Consider the following 22,295-nt stretch of genomic DNA (forward strand, 5'->3'; position numbering starts at 1 on the left):
AAACAACAATCTAACACCGATCCCTTAGATTTGTTTTTTAAAAGAATTGTGACCAATATACATTCTGAACGGGACCTTTTACAGCTGGGGAAAAAAACAAGCTATAATGGTTACACAGTTTTAAAATGACCAATACTAGTTTGGCATGTCAGTGCTGCAATTTTATGACTCTTTTATCGGCCGACCAATTCTCTATACCTGCAATAAGCTAATATTGGCCTGGCCGATTTCTCGGTCTAGCTCTAATAGTAACTATAAGTTAAAAACTACACTGAAAATAAATCAATCTGACAAAATTGGGTTGAAATATATACAAAAATGCCTATACTTCTTGTGCACTGCGATTTCTTTTTCTGATGCTAACATTTAGAATAAGCCAATATCGGCCAATGAGATCAACCTGCCAATGTGTCGGTCAGTCTCTGTCCTGACCTACTCGCCAGTCAAAGAGGAGTGTCCCCTCTGTGTGGATGGTAAGACACACTGTATGTTTAACTCTTGCTCCCGTGGGAGTATGATGACAAAGTGTTGTGTCATACTTTGAAGAAGCTACTTCCTCGCACTTTGTTGGAGCCTTCCCCAAACACTGACTCACTGCTTACAGAGCTGCGATGACCAAGCTTCTTTATCCATCTTTCCCATTATTTAATTATTATTTACCGTAATAAACATATGTAAACGTGGTTTGCACTTTTAAAACACTGTCCTTGAACTTTTACTAGACAGTTAAATAAGTAAAAATATAGTATATACAATGATGTTTTTTTTTTTTTTTTTTTTTTATAACAGTGCACACAGAGGAGCTGCCTCCAGCCCCTCCCCCTCGTTAAGCGGCATTACCGCGTCAATGTTGCACTTGCTCAGAGAGGCTATCGTTACGTTAGCAGTAGCATGCTGCTGGTGCTAATAAAACGATTGAAACAACGCGGCCACGCTGCTATGAAAGCTCCCAAAACGTCATTTATCAGTCTGGTTGTTACCCCTCTCTGCGGCAGTCTCCTGCGCTCCATATCTTTATAACAGAACTAGCTAGCTAACCGCTAATCAGAGCTAATCGTTGCTAAGCGAGCCTTCAGTTCTACGTGCCTGTATCCATTAACTGCATACAGAGCCCGGATAAAACCCTTAATTTTATTAAAATGTCTGTGAAAGTTTTACAACTCAGTTGTTTGAATGACAGAAGTCTGCTCAAGGTACGGTGTGGCGTTGGCATGCTAAGTTGATGCTTTCTCTGCGGCGTGCAGACTGATTTGTTCTCCCGAGTCACGTGACCAAATCGCAGCCTCTGCGATTAGGAAATCGCATTTTAACATATCGCGATATTATTGCAAATGCGATTAATCGTTGAGCCCTAGGTATAACCAGCATTTGTTTTACCCTTTCTGAAAACTCATGGGAGCAAGTGGTTGTGGGGAGGAGGGGGGGGGGCTATTTGGGTTTGGGGACCAAAACCAACTGTTAGGTGATAGATCTCTCAGCGTGGAAATGATGGCCCCGCAGTCTCTCTCTACAAGGGTGTCACGTAACAGGCTGTAGTTTTTTTGGTCTTAAACAAATTCCTCAAGGGGGGGTTATGGGGGTTTGGGGCAGGTTACATGTGTAACCAAATGAAGAAGTCGTACACATAGCATTGTATACTGCTACCTAGAGGCATGTCTCTACAGTCTTATTATAAGTTAAATACCGCCTGATTAGTTATTTTGTAGCTTTTGCAGCTGAAATTGGCTAGAGACGCTCGGTTGCTATATGACAACAACGGCTTTAAGCAGAGTCTTGAGCAGAAAGCAGAGCAGTAGCCCAACGTTAATGTTAATCAAAACGTAATTTTCATGTATCAAACTGTGAAATATATGTGTGTAATATGTCAATAACTGGGTGAATAGAATCCTAAATATTAGTAAAAATGTTAGAAAAATCCATCTTTTCTCCGACTCGTAGTATTGTGTGACAGAACGCAACGACCCACGGTTACTCGTTTTCCGACATGGATGTGACGTCACACTCGAGCTACTAGTCGCGATTACAAGACAAAAAGAACACACCATTAATCTCTGTGGCCAGATGCTGTAGAGGTGATGATGCAAGCAGATGTCCATGTCCACTACTGTACATCTTCCAACCCCAAAAGTGGCCTAGCAGCGAAAACAAAAACTCAAACATTGTCTGTGTGTTATGACAGTCTTTTTGAGTTCATACTTCCGATCGTTACTTTGAAGTCTTAAAAACCTATTATTGAATTCCTAAGAGCTGAGCGAGATGTAGCCAGTGTTTGTTTGCTTGAGCTATCAGCCAGCCTCATGCTCTGCAGCTTCTTATCAGTGTTCTTGTACAAGCAGGCCCACAAGCTCCTTCTACCCCCAACCTTGTGGTCATACAGAATATTCTCTCCTTTTTTTGACGAGTGAGGAATTTCCTTGTCAACAAAATGTATTTATAAAATTGATTTTGTTTCAGTTTTGAAAAGCCACAGAACAGCATTTTCAAAAATGTTTAATTCTTGCTACGTTTATTTTCCTCTAGCCTAATCCAAGCAAATATGTCTCTGTCTTACAAACATGTACCCTAAACTGATTTTGACTCGTTTTTCTTACTCGTCATAAACTTTGAAATCACGAGGCTTGCTCACGTGCTCATGCATGAATCTTATTTTTGTCGTGTTTTTTTTTTTTTTTTTTTTTTTAGATTAGCACTGTGAATGACCCGCTGCTGATGCCCTACCGGTCTGAATGGATTTCCAGTCGCAGAAAAGCCAACAGTTGTAGCTCCCTCAGCAGGATGCGGATGAGGCCAAGTATACTTCTGAGTCTGGTTTTATTTGCCCAAGTTTTAAGGACCCAGTGCCGCCCTGCCAGCAGCACCGATGAAGGTAAGATGGCTTGATAACTTTAAACCTACATTGTGTAATTTTTTGAGTTGATTCTTAGCAAAAAAAAAAGAATTTGTTCTTTCACAAATATGTGCTCATTCATGTGTAATTACTTCCACCAACTAATCAAAGTATTCTCGTAAGCGTAGAATCTGCCATTCAGAATACATACGGGCGAGTCGCTCGAATGACGGCCGGCATGTTGCGCCTCCATCTTTAAAATGCATTATCCAAAGCGGGACATGCCTCCGCCTTTCGCCCTCTTACACCTATTGGCACCTTGACGAATGCCAGGGGGAGATTACTCGCCAAGGAAGTCAAAAAGAGAATTAAAACGACCACGCGACAGGCAAAGCAACAAGTTAATATAAATTAATATTGGAGTGGCTAGAACAGCTGCGTGTAAACAATGGAGAGAGCTAAGAGCTGATTTCGGGTTCGGCCACCGTAGCAGTTAAAACGCGATTGGAATGGGAGGGGCTAGAAAGTAATATTCAGTTGGTTGTCATACACAATTTCACCGCTAGATGGGAGAAATTCTTACACAATGTAGCTTTAACTCAGACTTAATTTGTACCCTGCTTTTTTTTTTTTTTTTTTTTCTAGTTGCAGTAATATTAAATAGCACATAGCCTAACTCTTTTGAATTTATTAAGTCTGACTTCTTTCGAGAAACAGTCCATTGATAATCAAAGCTTTGTTCTTCGTACAGGAATGTATCCCTAACACACTCCAGGCTTTGGTGGCGTCAATGTTACCTCCACCACCCCCATTTGCCCGAGTCTGATGTTTGAGTGCCCTTTACTGCGTCAGATGTAGCACAACTGTGTTTTGGGACTATTGGTTACACCTTTGGTCAACTAAACCAATTCATACTCTGAGCTTATTAGGGTTCTCAACAAATCTCACCGACTGATCTTTTGGTCGGTTGATTTAATTTTGTTGTTCCACTGGCCAGTACAACTTTAAGATTCTCCTACAAAGAATTTAGCCCGGTCTGACTGTTACACAAGTTCTGAAAAGTGGAAAGAGGCACTGAAATCGAATCCTTAAAAATGTGTCTCTTGGATACAGTCCAGCAGTGTAATAGCTGCCTGGACTTGTGGGTAGATGGGTTTGGATGTTTACACTTTGCAGTCGGAAGTGGGGAGCAGCAAAAGAATATGATAAAGCTCAGCATTATAATTAGAGTAATTAAGCAAGAGGGTCTCTCTTGGGCTGTAAGCCCTAAAATAAACTTGGTGCGGCTGTGTTTAAGCCAACAGTGGGACAGGGAGGAGTAAATGACTCCCATCTGTAGCCTACGGGCAGCCCCACTACCTAGCAGTCCCTGCTCCTCTTCTCCTTTTGTAATGAAAAGGTATTTGTTGTCACTGGGAGAGGAGTTAACTGCCAGGGAAACCATAAATTAGCCTGTTTTTTGAAAGAAAAAAAGGAAAGAAGATGCTACTTTGAGCCCTCCCTTATCCTGAAGGATAGGGTTTCTGAGGAGAATGTTTGTCTTCTAAGGTGAGCCGTAAATTTCCAGCAGGGTGGGGGGGAAGTCTGATTCATTTACACTCCACCCTGTTCTTAATCACCAAATGGCCAGGTACTATCTATGCGCCTCTGTGCTTTTCCTCCTGCTCCCCCACTGGCTTTTGCCTGGGAATGCTTCACTTTCTCCCCGCTTCCCTGCTGGGTGACGGATGGCTTCAGCTGTCGACAAACAATCACCGTAGAAGCATTTGGTTGCATTCCTTTTGTCTTGGTTGTGGAAACAACGGTCATGTTTTATGCGTGCCTCTTTTGTTTGTCTTGGGGGGGTATTTTGTTTTTAAGTTGTTCACATAAGAAAATAATAGTCCCTGAACAAATGAAATGGATTACATTTCTTCAGAGGCCAAAAAGACAGCCATCCAAACGATTACCGACCCTTTTTTAAGTTTTTCTCAGTGAGATCATTCAGAGAAACTTGTATTTTTGTCTTCCTTATTTTGATGTCTGTAAATCTTTTTGTTTGTGACAGTGAAATTCAAAAAGTTATTTATATGGCGTTCCCAGATGATTTGTTTACTCGATGCTCTGCTGTCAGTCAAAGTAGATGAGCCCCTGACCCTTGAGTGGAGGACTCATAAAGTCCAGAGCTGCCACAGTCCTGAGAAAGACTCTTCTCAGACAGTGATGGGGCCCAGAGGAGCATGGCTCTGCTGACTCTCAGAGAGGACAAGTGAACTGAATTAACACTAGATAAATCTTACTTTTTCTCTGTGAGCATTAATTTCAACTCAGCGATAACCAACTGGGTATTGTTCGTTATCGGTCAGTGGAATTATATCCTCATATATCATCACTGTAGTGACACAGATCAGCTTTAAAGTGCTCATATCATGCTTTTTGGCTTTTCCCTTTCCTTTTGTGTTTATATATGTTTTTGTGCACGTTATAGGTTTACAAAGTGAAAAGCCCAAAGTCCACCCCAAAGGGACTTACCATTTCCAACAGAAAACACTGTTTACAAACTGCTCCAAACAGCTCTGTTGTAGTCCAGCCTTTACATCAGAGACGAACGTGCGTCACTTTGTAACACGTTATAATGCTAGCGTGGCACGCCCTCATACTCTTTAACTGACCACTAGCAGTGCTTACCTAGCTACTGCGCATCTGCGACTCCCAACTAAGATAGGAACAAAGTGAGATGTCTCACTCTGTAGCTAAAATGGAGAGCTCAACACACAGGGTGAAAAGAGGAGCTGCAGCAATGTGCAGTTTAACAGAAATCTGGTGTTTAAAAAGAAAATGAAACCATTTAAACCTGTTCTGTTAAAACTTCTAAATACAATTTATGAACCTGAAAATGAGCACTTTAATGCTTTATCATTTTGTATAATTAGAAACCTTTGTATCATTCTAAGAATGGGTAAAGCAAGTACATATTCAATTCAATTTTATTTATAGTATCAAATCATAACGGAGTTATCTTGAGACACTTTACAGATAGAGTAGGTCTAGACCACACTCTATAAATTCCAAAAACCCAACAATTACAGTAATTCCCTCAAGAGCAAGCATTAGCAGTGGCTGTTGCAACAGTGGCGAGGAAAAATTCCCTTTTAGGAAGAAACCTCGGCAGACCCAGACTCTTGATAGGCGGTGTCTGACGGGGCCGGTTGGGGGTGTGATGAACAGTGACAATAATAATCACATTAAAGATAATGGAGCAGTGACTTCTAAGGTAATCGTGGAAGTTCATGTCATGGCAGGGCACATCGTGTCATACTGAGTAGTGCAGTCTCCAATACCGGATCCTGACTACTCTGTGTGTATGACATGTTTCCCCAAAGCTATTTATGGATAGAGGTTGAGCAGTAAACATGATGTCAAAGTTAAAATTGTAAGGAATAAGCAGAATTTGTGAAGCAATTGAAATGTCCAGAAGAATCCTTACTCCAGTCTTTTGAAAAAAGGCTTTCTGATGCAGTGTGATGCTCTAAATGGCTAAGCAACAGGTTTTCCTGATAATTACCTATGGGAAAAATCTGGCTAGAAAGGACAGCGACGCATGTGTTGTTTTGAGTGTAATGGATTGCTTTCGTCTCTGTTGCGACATGTCTTAAAAGTCTCTGCCTGTGTGGTTCCTTAGACAAACAAGCAGCAGAGCAGACCATACTGATAGCAGTAGTAATAGAACTAGATCAATAAAATAATCCTAACCAATAAAGTTTCATTCTTTTAAGAATTCATTTTTTTTTTTTTTTTTTTTTTTTTTTTTTTAAGCCATAATGTAAGGCTTAATGTAACTGAACTCATTTGAATGACACTGGAACAACTTTGCCCTGCACAGTAATCCTTGTAGCTCCCAAGTGTTAATCCATGCTGATTGTCAGCCGCTCATTTAGGAATGAAAAGTTCCTCCACTGGAGTGCTTTCAGGAGGGACACTCGCTCAGTGAACTTTTTTTTTTAGGCTTGCTAATGGGCATTGTCCTATTCTTTTGCTTCCTGCCAGTCCTGCCTTTTGTCTCTTATCAATCCCCTCTACAGTCACCCACCCCTTCACTCTGGTGTGGTCAAATCAGCAGAGGAAACTTGCCATAGTCATTTTTTTTTCTTAACCAGCTCGACTTCCCTGCATTCAACCATCACTCCAGTGAGGGCAGGAAATCCCAGAAGTCATTCACGCAGCATATTGCTTCCTATCTTGTAGTCAGAGAAGGTTCCATAGACTGGTGCCAACTCTTCCTTTTTAGCTGGTCTTGAATTTACAGACTAGTGAGCCCCCTCTCCACCTAGTTTAAAACCTCCTCAATGATTTCTTCTTCACAAAATCTCTTTCATGATTTATGTCATTAGGCTGATTTTAAATGATGTCAATCAGTTTTTTTTAAAATGGTTGATGGGAACACATTCCAGATGGGTTGCTTTCTGAAAATATGGTCCTTAATCCATTTTAATCCAATCATAGCGGCAGGAGGATTAGCTGAGATGAAACGTCCTCAGATTCAAAGGAAATGCTGGAAACTTGGCACTTACCTCAGTGTGAAGAGTAGAAATATATATATATATATAAAAATGAATGAAACGCATTGAATGGGAAAGTGTGTCCAAACTATGTATGTGCGTGCATACATACATAAGTTTTTTGTTTATTTATTTACAGGACTCGACAGTAACGGTTGCCCTTGGCACCCATATTGGGTCAATTGGCAACCTTTGACAACCACCTGTTAAATTTTTGTTTTTAATACATAAAAACTAACCAAAACTTATATAACTGGAAAATCTTATTTCAAAGGAAGTCTATATTTGGTTGTCTCCGTGAAGTACATAGTTCAACACTATGTTCGTGCACAACATTGTAGCTGTTGTGCGACCACTTTCACACACACGCACATTTGCCGTGAAAAGATAGTCCATAGCAATTTTCTGTTCACGTTAACTGCGCATGTTAAAATCCGGTGCTAATATTTCCACGTGACGGAATTGCAACGCGGATTTCGGTACCTCATTGCGGTGCCACCTAAATGTCTGTGCTGCTCTCTGATTCTCCGAAACAGACGTTAAAGGCAACACTAGAGCACTTTTCCTGCTTCGGCTCCCCTACAGGTTGGAAGCGGAATTGTCCATTACCGCTGTCGTACATTTTTAATAATCATTTAAATTCCCTCCATTTTTGTGCTGATCTGAAAATTGATCCAATCCGTGAATTTTGTGATATGTTGAACCCCTATTTGAGAGGTATGGGAAATTATATTGCAAGCCATGAACTCATTGTTTCATTATTAAAATGTGTGGTATAGTTGCATAAGAAATGAATTGCTCCAAGCTTGCCAAGCTGGCAACTACTTCTAAAAAGTTAGCGCTGGGCCCTGTCTTACTCCAGTTTTAAGTAGGTTGTCACAGAAGAGCAAATGGTCGTCACTGTGGCCTACAATAAAGTAACAAGCAAATTGTACACCTTTTTATTGGCGTCTGCGGCCAGATTAACAGCTGGGATGTTGACACAGTTTTATCAGTGGCGTCTGAGTGTGGTGTAGAGGGCAGGGACAGAAACTTACTGGCCGGCCCCCACACACAGCGCAGCGATGTTGCGTTGAAGGCAGTCTCCTGGTTGGATGGCTGCAGTCCATCACTAAATGCCTCTTCTGCTTTCCCCCTTCGGTTTTGTTTTTGAGGAGAAAGTTGAGCCTACCCCCTGGCCCCTTTTCCTGCTGGGATTAAGGGCCTGTCAGACATATGTGATCCAGGAAATACCTTTACTAGGCCCAAGTGGGGTCACCATAGCAACTGGCACTAGAACCTGCCGCTGCAGGCCCTCGCTCGCTCGCTCCTGTGCACATGCTCACTGGCTCGCTCTCCCTGCGCCCTCTTCCCCTTTTTATTGTTTGGAGGCCTTTGTTGTGACGATGGGAGGGATTAGTCAAGTTGGCTGACGTTGTCCTGAGGTTATGCTGTATAGATGTGCTTCCTGTTGTGAGGAAGTGCGTTTTACAGTGTGCTTTGAGAACAGTTCAGACTAATCTCATCCTGAAGAATCGCTTACCGCTATGGCATTTGATTATCTAGCTCCATTTCTTTTTTTGCTATAATGCCGAAGGGACTGTGTAGGAAATGGGAAAGGAGGATGAGTGAAATGACTCAGATTTTACATTAAAGTGCTGGCACAGGGGATTACATTACATTGTTGTGCTACTTGGCACTGGGACAGAACAATGTATACTAGAGCTGAAACTAATATTCAATTAGTCGGACAACAAAGAATAAATCTGCACCTATTTTAATAATCGGTTAATCATTCGAGTCATTTTTTTGAAGCGTAAACTTTAAACATTATTTGTTTATTGTTCATTGTTAACTAAATATCTTAGAGAACCTCACCTCAATCTCTTGAACAAAGTCTTTCTGATGAAGTTTGATGCTCTTTTATTAGTTGGTCTATTAGTCCATTTGTTATTTAGTCAGTCAACAAAGAATTAATCTGCACCTATTTTGATAATCGATTAATCGGTTGACTTTGGCCATTGGCGATCTTTATCTTTTTTGTAACTAGACAAACAACACTATTGTGATGTACAACGTGTCAGCATAATTGGGTTACCCCCTTCCCCTTGCGGACTATGTAGTCATTTAGAACGGGGGCGGCTCAGGTGTCTCACTACGTGACGTCTCCCCTCTCTTCAATCTTCTAATTGAATTTCACCTTCCTTTCCCAAGTAGCTCCTTGCCTGCCTGGCGATAGGGCCTTGACTAATTTGGGAAATGATTTAATTTGAGGGAGAGGTTAGGCAGCCGTTTTCCTGGGAGGAAATCAAGAAAGGACTTTTCTGCTGTCAGTGTTTTCCCCCCAGTGTTTAGCAAGCCTGGTGGCCCACCGGGCCTAACTTTCCCCCCACCAGGCCTAAGCCACTGGGAATTATTTATAAATGCATTTTTGAAACCTTTTTGAAACTACAGTTACACTGGGGCAGCTCGGTTGGAGACGTAGACGTAGTCCCACTGTATTTTCAAATCTCCAGTTAGCTTTTAGCACTGACTTAATGAAATCTGTGTTATAGCTTTTAAAAAATTTAAAACTTTAATTTTGCTATTCCGACCCTGATTCTGTGATCACAGAAACTATTGGGCTCTACGTAAATGTTGCCATCAGTTGGTGATCGGCCCCAGCCGGGCCATATGAAGAGAAAAAAAAAAAAAAAAGACACTGTACCCCCCTAGTTATTCTTTAGTCAGAGATATTGTGCATTTCATTTTAGTACAGAAATCCTGGTGACTCTTCTGTTGTCAATGACTTACAGATGTATCATATACATAGTTTGTGCCAAAGAAATTAGCTTTTGTACTGTATGTGCTCATGGAGCCATTTTTGTGTTTTATATAATCACTGAGTTTTAAATAACCTACTGAGCTGTTGGTATAAAACCATGTCCGACTATTCTTTTTGGTAGTCTCTGTGGAAACGCAAGCAGAGCTGTTCACGCTCTATCTTGGGGATCGCCTGGAATTGAGTTGCTCTGCCAAAGACTCCCTCCATGCTGTCAACTGGACCAAAGACCATGTGGCAGTGGTGGACGGAGAACACGCACACATCCGCAGCGGCCAGCTGGAGATCGAGACTTTGGAGCTGACTGACTCTGGCCTGTACGCGTGCACCACCTTCGGCAACCACAGTGTCTACTTTAACGTCACAGGTAAAGTGGTAGACACGGCGCAGATGAATCGGAGCAGCATTTGTAATTTAGTTATTCTACTTTTGTGTCACAGAATAGTCACGTTCTTGTACTCTAGTGTAAAAGTAAATAATTCAGATAATGGGCATGAAATGCCATCAAAATGTTGCCATCACAAATGAAAAGTGAGCCGTTAAGGGGCATGGACATGACAAAGCACTGTTTGGATCAGATTAAATGGAATTGTAACTTTGTGTTTCTCTAGTGGATACCCTGGCCTCATCGGAGGATGACGATGAAGATGAAGAGTCTTCGTCAGAGGAAAACAAGCCGTCAGGCAGTCAAAAACTGCTGCGTAAGTGTGCTGATCTCTTCGAGTTACTAATGCTACTGCAACAAATGGTCATTACTTGCTTGCCCAGAGTCACAGGGTTATGAGTAATTGTCATGAATAGACAGTGATTTGAAAGCTTTATGATTCAGTTATGGGTCTGCCATGTGTGTGTGGGTCACACTTGGGTGAATGATTTCACTCTTAATCAGAGCGTTTTCACTATCTTGGTGACAGCTTTCGCTTGTGGAATAATCCCTGCGGTGACTAACCATGGTTAACCTTAGATGTCTTCCAATTTGTCTATAGAGTAATTAAAACTCTCAGGCTTAGTCATCTGGCTCCTACTGCCCACTCTGCCCACAAAGAATCCAGCGGCAGCCAAGCACAGCAAGCGTGCCAGCCTTGAGTTTGTACTCTGACTTCCAGAGCTTTATCTCCCCCTGAAATGCACACAATACGTTTCTAACAGAGGCAAAGTAGGCAAAGCCACAGCATCTAAAAAATGTTTTAATGTTATTTAAAGAAACTTAACATCCTTACTCATTCAGTACTGCCAAGCCCTGTGACTGTAGTTTAGAAATCTTATTTTTAAGTCAACATGCATAATATCATCCATCCATTCGTCCATTTTCTGCTGCTTAACCAAGGCCAGGTCACGGTGACAGCAGGCTAAGCAAGGTAGTCCAGACATCACTCATTGCTCCTTACCCTATCTCTCAGGGTGAGCCCAGCCCACCTATGAAGGAAACCCGTTTCAGCCACTTATATCTGCCATCTCATTCTTTTGGTCACTACCCAAGTGTCCAAGGGTGGCTGATGATTTGACCGCAAGGCGTGAGAAAAACTCGTCCCAGCGGCGCTCAGCAGGTACTACTCCATCCTCCTGCACTAGCTGTAGCTCCTACCCTGCCAAAGAGGTGACGTTCCAAGTCCCTAGAACGAGTCTGTGATGCCAGGGCTCAGCACGCCTAGGTCACTGCTTTTGCCTGCCACCCAGCTGACAATTCACTGACCCCAATGTCTATCCTTTCGGGTGGTGGGCCCACAGGAAGTTGGCTCCATGTAGTTCTTTTGAGCTGTGCCAGGACCGGGCACCAGACCTCCACTCCCAGGTCTGGCTCCAGGAGAGGGCCCCGGTTTTCCTGTGCGGGGCAAAGTGCTGCTGATCCTTCTTGGCCGATTCATGTGGGGGGTCTGTGAATAGCTCTTTGTCTGGCACCTCCCCTGGGACCAATTTGCCTTGGGAGACCCTACCAGGAACTATTGCCCTCAACAGCATATCTCCCAGGGTCCCACGTACCCCTCCACCAAGATAAGGTGGTGATTCTCAGAGGGGTACTTATGTAATGTCCTATTTATAAAAAAAAAAAAAAAAAAAAAAAAAAAGAGCTTGAGCTGAAATTAGTTTTCACCTTTTTAAGTTTTGTGTCTTTCAGTTTTAGAAAACATAATTTTATTTCTTACTCAACTGCTTTTTCTTGTCTTATTCTTTAGCAATGGCCCCACAATGGGCTCATCCAGAGAAAATGGAGAAAAAGCTTCATGCTGTCCCGGCCAGTAAGACGGTGAAGTTTCGATGCCAGGCCAGCGGCAACCCACCTCCCACTCTGAAATGGTACAAGAATGGCAAGGAGTTCAAGAGAGACCATCGCATTGGAGGCTTCAAGGTTAGTAAATAAAACCTAACTTTTTCTAAAAACTAACCGTTTCTTCTTTGCGACACTAAACCCTCCTTAGCATTTCTTATTGAATCACTCCAAGCTCATTTGCTAGGAGCAGAGCTGTGTTAAGTGATCTCATTGCCACATTAGATCTCCACCCCCTCCCCTGGAGTAAGAAACACTTCCTGCAAGTGAAAAGCAGAGGCAAGTTTCACGTTTGACCTGAGAAACAATGCAAGAAGCCCCAAGGAAAGTTGTGCCATAACAACACCTTCAGTTGGGCAATCCTAGCCATCTGTTTGGGAGAAGGATAAAATTGGCTGTCCTCATTCTGGCTATCAGTGCATCGTCTTTTCTGTAATTACATCCATGCAGCAGTACCTCTACCATGATACTTGCTCTGTCTGTGATATATACAATGTGTGCTGCGATAACATTATAATATCATTTTATTATAATATATAATATTTGAGCTGTATTCAAATGTGACGCTAACTGCTGATAAGCTGCGAGGTTATAATCGTTGATTAGACGGTTTCCTTCTGTCTCTGGATTTACTTAGCAGAGGTGTGGCGGGTGAGGGCTGTGGACCAGATCGGTTTTATACCGAATTTACTGTAAACGGCATCATGACCTCTTAGAGTTGAACATAATTTATCATGTTTGTGAGATTTGGGCTGACTTTAATGCCACGAACGCCAAATCTATCGTTTCCTGCTGGGCATAAGGAAGCCAGTTGTATTATAATTTTTAATTATTTGTGCATATAAAATAAAAGTAGAAATATACAATAACATGATAAAATGCACCCACCTTACATAAAAAAAAGACAGCTGTACACATTTGCAAATGAACAAAACTATGTAAAATATTTTAAAGGAAAGAAAATAAATTCCAGACTGTGACAAGGGAAACCAGGAAGAAGAAAAAATTACAACAACCTACAGTATGTATATTGTTTAGCCTATACATTGTATCATAACTACATTTACATAGTGCTAGTAGTCTTTTTCTTTTTTCTTTTTTTTTCTGTTCTGTTTTTATGGTTTTTCGTTCTACACTGCACTTCCTGAAGTGTTTTTTAGACAATACAAATAATCTTGAATGTATTAGGAGGCTGTAAAGATTGTGCTTTATTATGTATGTACATTGACTTCCCCGTGAATGGCTGCATTCAGTAGCAGTTGGCTCACAGGTGTGGGATGTTTGTGCATGTTCACAGACACTTAGAAACAACCCTCTTCCCTCCCTTTCTGCATCTGCTCTTCCCATCAAGGTGTACGCTAGTCCAGCCTTGTCTCGTGCTTCCCCAGCCCATCTCCCTCCCCAGCTGGGACACATTTAAGAGTTTCCTCTCAGCTGCCTGTTCCCTTCGTCCCCACCCAGCCAGCCAGGCAGCACACTTAACCATCTGGCTGCCGTTTTTTCAGTCAAGGCGCAAAGGTCCGCATCAGCGGCTGTGGACGTCTCTCATCCCTCCCACACTCCTGCTTTTATGGCCGGGCTTCTATTGTTCATATCGTCTGCACGGAGACGTGCAGGAGGGCGGGAATAATGTAGACCACATGTATATGAAGCCAAGCACAACACATCTGGCAGCAGGCAGCTGGACTCCCCCATCATGTTTTTAGCTAAATGAGGGAAACCGTACGGCTCTCAGTCTGTGTATATGCATGTTTGATGTTGCCGTTGCCTTAGAGGTTCGTTGGTTAATCACACACTGCCGGTCTTGGCAGATTTATGGAAGAAAAACTATAACATGTCTTGAAGAAAAAAAAAAGAAAAAAAAAAAAAAGAGCCAGACATCAGTTGGCGCTAATAAGACAGGTTGGGGCAGATGTATATGAAACATGTAACCATTTACCCATTTTCCTCAGGGCTTTGTTAGGGAGGAGAAAGATCCGCTGTTTGTGACATTGGGTGCTGTCACAGGAAGAGGGAGTGGGTGTTATCATCACATCACACATCATTGACCTTGTTAGCCGTTGCCTTGAAATGAACAAAATTGGATTTACGACAAGTCATAATCGGAGAAAGCAGAAGGAGAAAAATTCTCGTTCGTTCAAGTTTTTGCTGTCAAACGCAGAATTGCAGTCTAGCTCCGTCTCTGTTGCCATTATTGCCTCACTACTGGCCTCATTTATGTGAATTAGATTTGAAGGAAAACATTTTAGCTCTTAATTCAAGAACCAATGGTGCGATTCTTGAGAGCTATTAAGCGCTTATTCTTACCGTTTCTATCGTAACTAAAATAACCTGCGGTGATAGATTTTGTGTGTCCGTAAAGAACTAACGCATCATGAATCTGTGCACACAGATATGTTTTCACCTGCTCTGTCTCATACCTTAAACTGTATGCCTGGAGTTTGATCTGGGTTGTATGGTTTTTGTTTTTGGTGATAAATTGCTGTTCTATACGCCCGCCACTGTAACCATGGCTTTCCCCCCCCCTAAACCTTTAGGTCCGTGACCATGTGTGGACAATCATCATGGAATCTGTAGTACCCTCTGACAAGGGAAACTATACCTGTGTGGTAGAAAATCAGTACGGCAGCATCAATCACACCTACCAGCTCGACGTAGTCGGTAAGTGTTGACTGTAGTCATGTTGTCTGTATGTTAAACCATGATTTATTTATTTTTGGATCATGGTTTTATCACCGGTTGACTATTCATGAGGCTCTAGTCTTTTTTTTTTTTTTTTTTTTTTTTCACAAATTTCTCATACCAGATTAACCAATCAAATGCAATCGTCACAAAAGCACAGGGACATTTTTTTTTGTTTTTTGTCAGCCATTTGATAAATAAAGTCTGCTTACTTGTGGCTTGAGTGATGGATCCATGTCGAGTAGAGAAGTGATTACTCCTCTAGGACCTGCCCTGGGGCTCGCTCTTACACCACTGGTTCTATAAATCACGGTCCCACTTCCTCCGTCGCTGTTGTCCCCTGGGCTCTGCCTGACCTCAGTAGAGGTCCAGACCCTGACGAGCAGTGCTATCGCTTCAGTGAGGGGAGAGTTTGGTCACAAGCGTTTGCTGATTGCCCAAGAATGTCTTGTTGAAAAGCCTGGACATTTGACATTCTGCCAGATTCTTGACTTGTAGGTTTACTTTGGAGAGTTATCAGTCATTAAAATGGAGCCGCAAGAACATTTCATTTCACAGAAACGGCTCCAGATCAGATACTTAACTTGCTGCTGTGGCCAACTCTTACACAAGCAGCACATAGCTGGGGAAATGGCCGCTTTAATTCTCCATACGAGAAATGATAGTCTGTAATTTACACAGTATCAGATACTATTTTACAGGGGACCTTGTTTGCCATCTGCCCCCGGCCATTTCCAGTAACAAAGGCCTTGACGCAACGGTGGTTTTACTTGGCTTAGGTTCAGTCAGCTGTGTGTACTTTTGAATTATTGCACGTTTGTCTCTTTATATTACGTCGTTGCTTCACTGCTTGCCTAACATCTTCTAAACTAACATCCGTGTACGTTTTGGTTGTGTTGCAGAGCGCTCCCCTCACAGGCCAATCCTGCAGGCTGGCCTGCCGGCGAATCGCACCGCAGTGGTGGGCAGCGACGTGGAGTTTGAGTGCAAGGTGTTCAGCGACCCTCAGCCTCATATCCAGTGGCTGAAGCACATTGAGCTCAACGGGAGCCGAGTTGGTCCAGATGGTTTACCGTATGTCCGTGTCCTCAAGGTAGGAGCTTTCTCATATCAATCCTGCAGCAACAAGCCAGTTGAAGTTATTTGTAATGCTAAAACTAAAATGGGACAATTTTGATTAGATATGGTCCTCTACTGCTATGTCAGCTCTTTTCTTAGATGCCTAGTACTTTCTGTCTGGGTCCAAAGTGGATCCTATGCAATAAATGATTTTTATCTTGCTTTTGTAACGCTGACCATCACCCAAACAATTAGACACTGCAACTACTCTAATTGGATTTTGTGTCTTGATACTTCTCTTTTTTTTTTTTTTTTTTGTGCTGCACATGACGTGTTTTTATTTCCAGCATTCTGGGGTCAATAGCTCGGACGCTCAGGTGCTGACCCTCTACAATGTGACTGAGGAGGAGAGCGGAGAGTATATATGTAAAGTGTCCAATTATATAGGAGAGGCCAATCAGTCGGCCTGGCTGACTGTCACCAGATATGAGCCCACAGGTAACCACCACGCAGCAGTACAGGGGCGACACAGCGGAGGTGCTTCTAGGACCACCTGGGAAAACTAGGGCCGTAAAACTCGAGACAACCTCAGCTGTTTCTCTCCTCCCTCCCTCCCTCCGTTTCTCTCCCTCCCTCTCTCTTGCCTCAGTGCTCCTGACTGTAAATGACGCTATGGAAAATTCCCAGCAGAACAGTTGAAAGTGTTTAGTCTCAGGTTTATGTCGGACCCGTTCTCACTTCTGCCCCATGCTTGTGCTGTGCCCTCCTAATAAGGGCCTCTCTCCATCTTCTTCTATTACTCTCGCTCCCTTGCGCTTCAAAGTCCTCCGTGCACGGCTCATGGGTTCTCTCTCTCCCCTTTTTGTTTTTTCCCAGCTGTCCTCTACTTACCTATGTTTCGCAGACCTCCTGTTTGTCTAATGCTCACTTAATCTGCAGAAGTGTGAGTGTGAGTTTGAGTGTGCCCTGTTCTGCTGTGGAGTTTTCCATGTTGCCCATCTCTTGCATGTAGAGATGAGACTGAGGTATTTGATGTGGTGATGGGGTGGCCCAATGTGGGGTTCAGCAGCGCAGAGTCAACCTAACCAGCTCCTCCACTAACAGATACTGGAGTCCTCTGCAGGGGGCTCTCGGTGGTACTTTTCTGGCAGATGGTGTTGGATCGAGGAGGAGAACGCTCCTCCATCCCCTTTCTCTTTCAGCATCCTTTACTCATGGTTCCCTTTCCCCTCTTGGGCCTCTTGTTGGGTCTGCTTCCTCTGTTATTTTCTAGACCGCTGGCCTTAACACCACGGACAAGGAAATGGAAGTCCTCCAACTGAGAAATGTGTCTTTTGATGACGCTGGGGAGTACACCTGCTTGGCGGGCAATTCTATCGGGTTCTCTCATCACTCTGCATGGTTGACCGTTTTTGAAGGTATCAGTGGTTCTGTCTCTCTCCTATATTTCCATTGTTTCCCTTTTCCAACTCCAGCCTGGCTGTCCACCTTCACATTTGCCAGAAAGAGAGTCTTGTCAGACTCCATTTCTGTTGACAAAATGTGCGAGGAAGCCAGGGCGAGTTACAAGTACTAAAACCCTCTCTGTCCTCAGCATGGCTCCTGCTCCATCTTAATTCTCTAGATGGGAGAGTATGAGCCATGCTCTGCTGTTTCTTAAATGAAATCGGAAAAGCCCAAACAACCTAATAGCTGTCTGCTAGCTGGTCTACCATGACATAAAAATGCAACATATAGAAACAGGCCGGTAGTAATGTAAAAAAAAAAAAAAAAAGAAGTAGTATATAGTATAGTAAGTATTCTTAATGGTCTCAGCCAGGTACAACTTTAAATTTATAGAGGGGTTGTTTGGCAGCTCTGATCAGATTTCACTTTGAACGGTCTCTACCATTCTGCTCTTTAACTGGTGTTTGCATTTGATTTGGTGTAAAGCTGATTTTCTTTGACAAGCGCTACAAATGACATGTACTTCCGATGTCATTTCCTGCTGTGAGCACAGCGGCTGGCTTTGATAATTGGCTCGCTGTTGTGGATGTGTCTCATTCCGGAGGTTTGGAATGTGCATTTCTCCAATTATCAAGCTGCTTGTCAGTCAGCATCTTCACACAAGTGCCGCTCACTTGTGTTGCTGGTGTTGGTTAGGGGTGTAACGGTACACTTCAGTCGGTATGGCACCCTTGGTTTGGGATGCATTGTTCAACATGAAGCACAAATTACTTGTACGTGATAATCTCCCACTAAAAGACGGCAACACAATGCCATATCTAATTGGAGAATTCTTATGACTGCAAATCTAAAATTGAAATGCAAAACCTGGCATTTTTTAGTTATTTATCAAAGCATATGGGCAACTAGAATCATCTTTTCAGAATTTACATCTGCTCCTTAACCATTAAAGCTGTTACATCAATAATTGTGCCTTGGAAAAAAAAATATTTTAGTGAAGATTAGTTGTTCAGAATGTGTCAAAAAATATATCCATTCATTCAGAAGTGTTTTTTTAGCAATACACCAGACAGTAATGAGCAGTTGTATGGTTTTAAAAGACATTGTATACATTTCCATAATACATTTAACTGCACCATCAGTGACCCCAAGAGGATTTAAGGCCATAGACTATGAGATTAGCTAACAGTTAGCTCGTGTTTACCCCAGAGGTTGAGGCTAGATGGGATACAGCTACGACGACTGTTACGTTTAGGCACCAAAATGACTCGTTAAATTCAGTAAAAAGATGGTGGTTTGGATTAAAACATTCCCGAGGAACGAACACGCTTTTCCTGAGTCAAAGTATTAAAATTACATTATTATAGTATGTACAAGAAATTCTTCATTCATTCATAACTGATTTGTGAGATCTACCTCCTGCGCACAAAGCCACATCCCAAGCCAAGGTATGCACCAAACTATCTTTGTCACTGAAATATGGAATCAATTACACCCCTAGAATTGGTATGAATAAACGTTGGTGTTTTCACTGAATGGGAGGAAAAAAACAAGATCTGAATCGGACAGTTTGTTTCTAAGTGTTAACATTTATCATAAATGTTTTAAAAAAAACAACAAAAAAAAACACTTTGTATTACTAGCACCAACACACAACTTGTTTAAAATTGCTTTACAAATAGTCAGAATTGGATATTCTTTTGATCGAGCCAAGCAGTTAAACAATACCGTATTGAGCTCCTGCTTTGTGGTATGCTGCTATTAGACCTGCAAGTAGACATGAAATGTGAATTAGGTTATTTGATTGAAGTAGAAATGATTTGTTCAAAGGTGTGTGTGTGAAGTGTTGACACTCTGTATAAAAATCAGGCCCTTTGCACACAGTTACACTGTTTTTTTTTATATCTATTTCTTAGTCCATTAACAAAATATTTGAATGTGTGTTTGTGTGAAAAAATTGGATTATCTGAATCAAACTGTGTAAGCTTGTGTAACACAGAATCTGGGTCACTTGGGTTTGTCCTAACTATTTCTCAGTGATTCAATGACATTTACCATATTAGTAAATTATGTAGTGTTAAGTCCTGTAATTCAAAGAAGTGATAATTATGGTACAATGCAAGTTTCTGTCCTTTCTGTGTCAAAGGCTCTGGTTTTTAGAGTGTGTGTTTTAACTGTGTGTGTGTGTGTGTGTGTGTGTGTGTGTGTGTGTGTGTGTGTGTGTGTGTGTGTGTGTGTGTGAGAGAGAGATTGGGTATGTGTGTGTGTGAGATTGGGTATGTATGGTGTGATTGGGTGTCTGTGGTAGTTTTGGTTTCATGGATGACAGCTGACCCCACCCCTCCCTGCCCCCTTTCACCCTGCTTTCCTCCCCCCCATTTAGCTGTCCCGCACTATCCTCCAGCCAACCACACCTACCTGGAGGTGGGCATCTACTGCGTGGGCTTCTTTTTCATCGCTGTAATGATTGCCATCGCAATTATTGTCAAGATTCGCACCTCCTCGAAGAAGAGTGACTTCAACAGTCAGCTGGCCGTCCACAAGCTGGCCAAAAGCATCCCTCTGCGCAGACAGGTAACAGAAAGTAGATAGGGGGTTTGGAATATTTATACCTTTTTCATCTCTTCGGTCTCTCTCCACATGCCATTTGTTCAGTTATTTTGTAAGTTCAAAGTAGGGCTGGGCAATATATCGATATATCGACATCGATATATGAGGCTAGATATCTCCTTCAATTTTGGATATTGTGATATGACGCAAGTGTTTGGTTTTAAAGGCTGCATCACAGTAAAGTGATGTCATTTTCTGAACTTACCAGACTTTCTAGCTGTTGAATTATTTGCTTTTACCCGCTTAGTCACTGTATCCACATTATTGATGATTATTTAACTCTCATTTTGTTTAATATTTTGTGAACGCACCAACAGTCAACCCTACAATATCCCCACGATATCTACTTTCATGTATTTGGTCAAAAATATTGTATATTGGATTTTCTCCATATCGCCCAGCTCTAGTTCAAAGCTACACAGTGTATTTGAGCTCTTTGGCTCATCTGTACATTTATAGAGTTTATGTTTATGCTAACAGAAAACTAAAAGCATGCATTCAAAGAGCTTTCAGGTTCATTGTAGCTCCTTGAGGTCTTATACAGCAGGTAAGTACGAGTATTCAAGGAGGATTTCTTCTCCATTGGTATGGCACACCTGAGTGGTTTAGATGTTTTTTTTACGTGGTCTTATGTGGAATTTTATCAACTTCTCTGTAATTTTCATTTTCTCTAGGCTCACTTGCTACTGGTGTCTGTTCCACTATGAGGGGAGTAATGTCCGTCTTCTTTCCCTCAGGTGTCTGTGGACTCTAGCTCCTCCATCCACTCTGGAGTGATGCTGGTGCGTCCCTCCCGCTTGTCTTCCAGCGGATCTCCAATGCTGTCAGGGGTGTCAGAGTATGAGCTGCCCCAGGATCCCCGCTGGGAGCTTCTCCGGGATAGGTACGTTGCCTTGACCGAACCTTCAGACAGGGCAACTACAGCTTTTAGGCGAGACAAGTGACCTGAAAGGAAAGTTACTGGTTTGAAATAGTCAGTCTGCTGTTAAAAGAACCAACTGCACAAGGAAAGTGAGTTTTTCCCACTCTTCTTTAAAAAGCTGACGTTGAGGTGCACCTTAAACTCCACCAGAACAATGCGGTTGTACAGGGCAGCAGTCTGTGTAACAATTGAACTTAAGCTCAAAAGCAAAGTGTCTTAAATTGAAGTTTGAAATCAATTTAAAGCTTAAAAATGAAAGGCCAAACTTCACACTCACACAATACAGCTTTGGAGGTGAACACCACTGACTGAAAATGACATGTCTGTCTCTTCCCCCACCCACAGACTTGTTCTTGGGAAGCCGCTGGGTGAAGGCTGCTTCGGTCAGGTGGTGATGGGAGAGGCCCTGGGTCTCGACAAAGAGAAGCCCAACCGTGTGACCAAGGTTGCAGTCAAAATGCTGAAATGTAAGTTTTAAAAGTTCTCGGTCATGTGGGTATTTACTAGACTTGATTCTTTTTAGATTCTGCCTAAACCGAATACCGAATCCTACTCCCATCCTCAGTTCATTAACACAGTGAACACATTAATGAAGTAAACAACGTCCACAGCCTCTAAAATAGTTAAATGTAACAACTTCATGTTGAATTCACACGCTTTTCACATCCTAGGAAAGCACATTGCCAGATGAGTGACAGTTTTGTGACAAATTTTCGCTTTTTGAACCAAAAGCTGGTTTTCGCTAACCAGTGTATGATGAAGGCATGTTGGGTGGGTGAAATTAGAATGCTAATGTTAGCTAACGAGCAGCAGCCGGCCGTTCGGTCGCTCGGCTCCCACTGTAGGGACGCTCATTTGCTGAGAGAACAGCTGACAGCCCGGGAGAGGCACTGTGTGGTTAACACCAGTTTTTAGCTGCGACTGTCCTTCCTTTGCCGTACCTGGGCTTGCTGCGTTTTGGCTGCTGTCTGTGGATGCCTTCATGCGCGGCTCGTATTCTTTCGGATGTTTCATGCGCAGGTGTTTTGGCAGCGGTGGTGTTGTGTGTTGTTTGGGGTCGGGCTCGGCTTGGGTCGCCTCACCTTCTTTTGGCAGGGGGTGCTGCCGGGCGGCGCCTTTTCTGCTTGCGAGTTCCATTTTCACTT

The 22,295-nt window shown here is 42.5% G+C and overlaps 1 protein-coding gene across 3 annotated transcripts in view; it reads left to right on the forward strand.

Annotated features, from left to right (window-relative positions):
- Positions 1–22,295, forward strand: part of fgfr1a (fibroblast growth factor receptor 1a) — a 32,328-nt gene that overhangs the window by 4,488 nt on the left and 5,545 nt on the right. Inside the window, exons 2-11 of one of the 3 annotated variants that reach the window (XM_028577133.1) lie at positions 2,683–2,866; positions 10,290–10,532; positions 10,777–10,866; positions 12,340–12,512; positions 14,969–15,092; positions 16,016–16,206; positions 16,520–16,670; positions 20,002–20,192; positions 20,966–21,111; positions 21,496–21,617. In XM_028577133.1, the coding sequence (XP_028432934.1) occupies positions 2,710–2,866; positions 10,290–10,532; positions 10,777–10,866; positions 12,340–12,512; positions 14,969–15,092; positions 16,016–16,206; positions 16,520–16,670; positions 20,002–20,192; positions 20,966–21,111; positions 21,496–21,617 (1,588 nt within the window). In that variant the 5' untranslated portion in view covers positions 2,683–2,709. Of the gene's footprint in view, positions 1–2,682; positions 2,867–10,289; positions 10,533–10,776; positions 10,867–12,339; positions 12,513–14,968; positions 15,093–16,015; positions 16,207–16,519; positions 16,671–17,445; positions 17,591–20,001; positions 20,199–20,965; positions 21,112–21,495; positions 21,618–22,295 lie in introns of all 3 variants that reach the window. The other 2 variants (XM_028577131.1, XM_028577132.1) reach the window with 2 other exon arrangements.

This window comes from Perca flavescens, chromosome 5 (genome assembly GCF_004354835.1).
Source record: "Perca flavescens isolate YP-PL-M2 chromosome 5, PFLA_1.0, whole genome shotgun sequence".
In the NCBI taxonomy this organism is placed as follows: domain Eukaryota; kingdom Metazoa; phylum Chordata; class Actinopteri; order Perciformes; family Percidae; genus Perca; species Perca flavescens.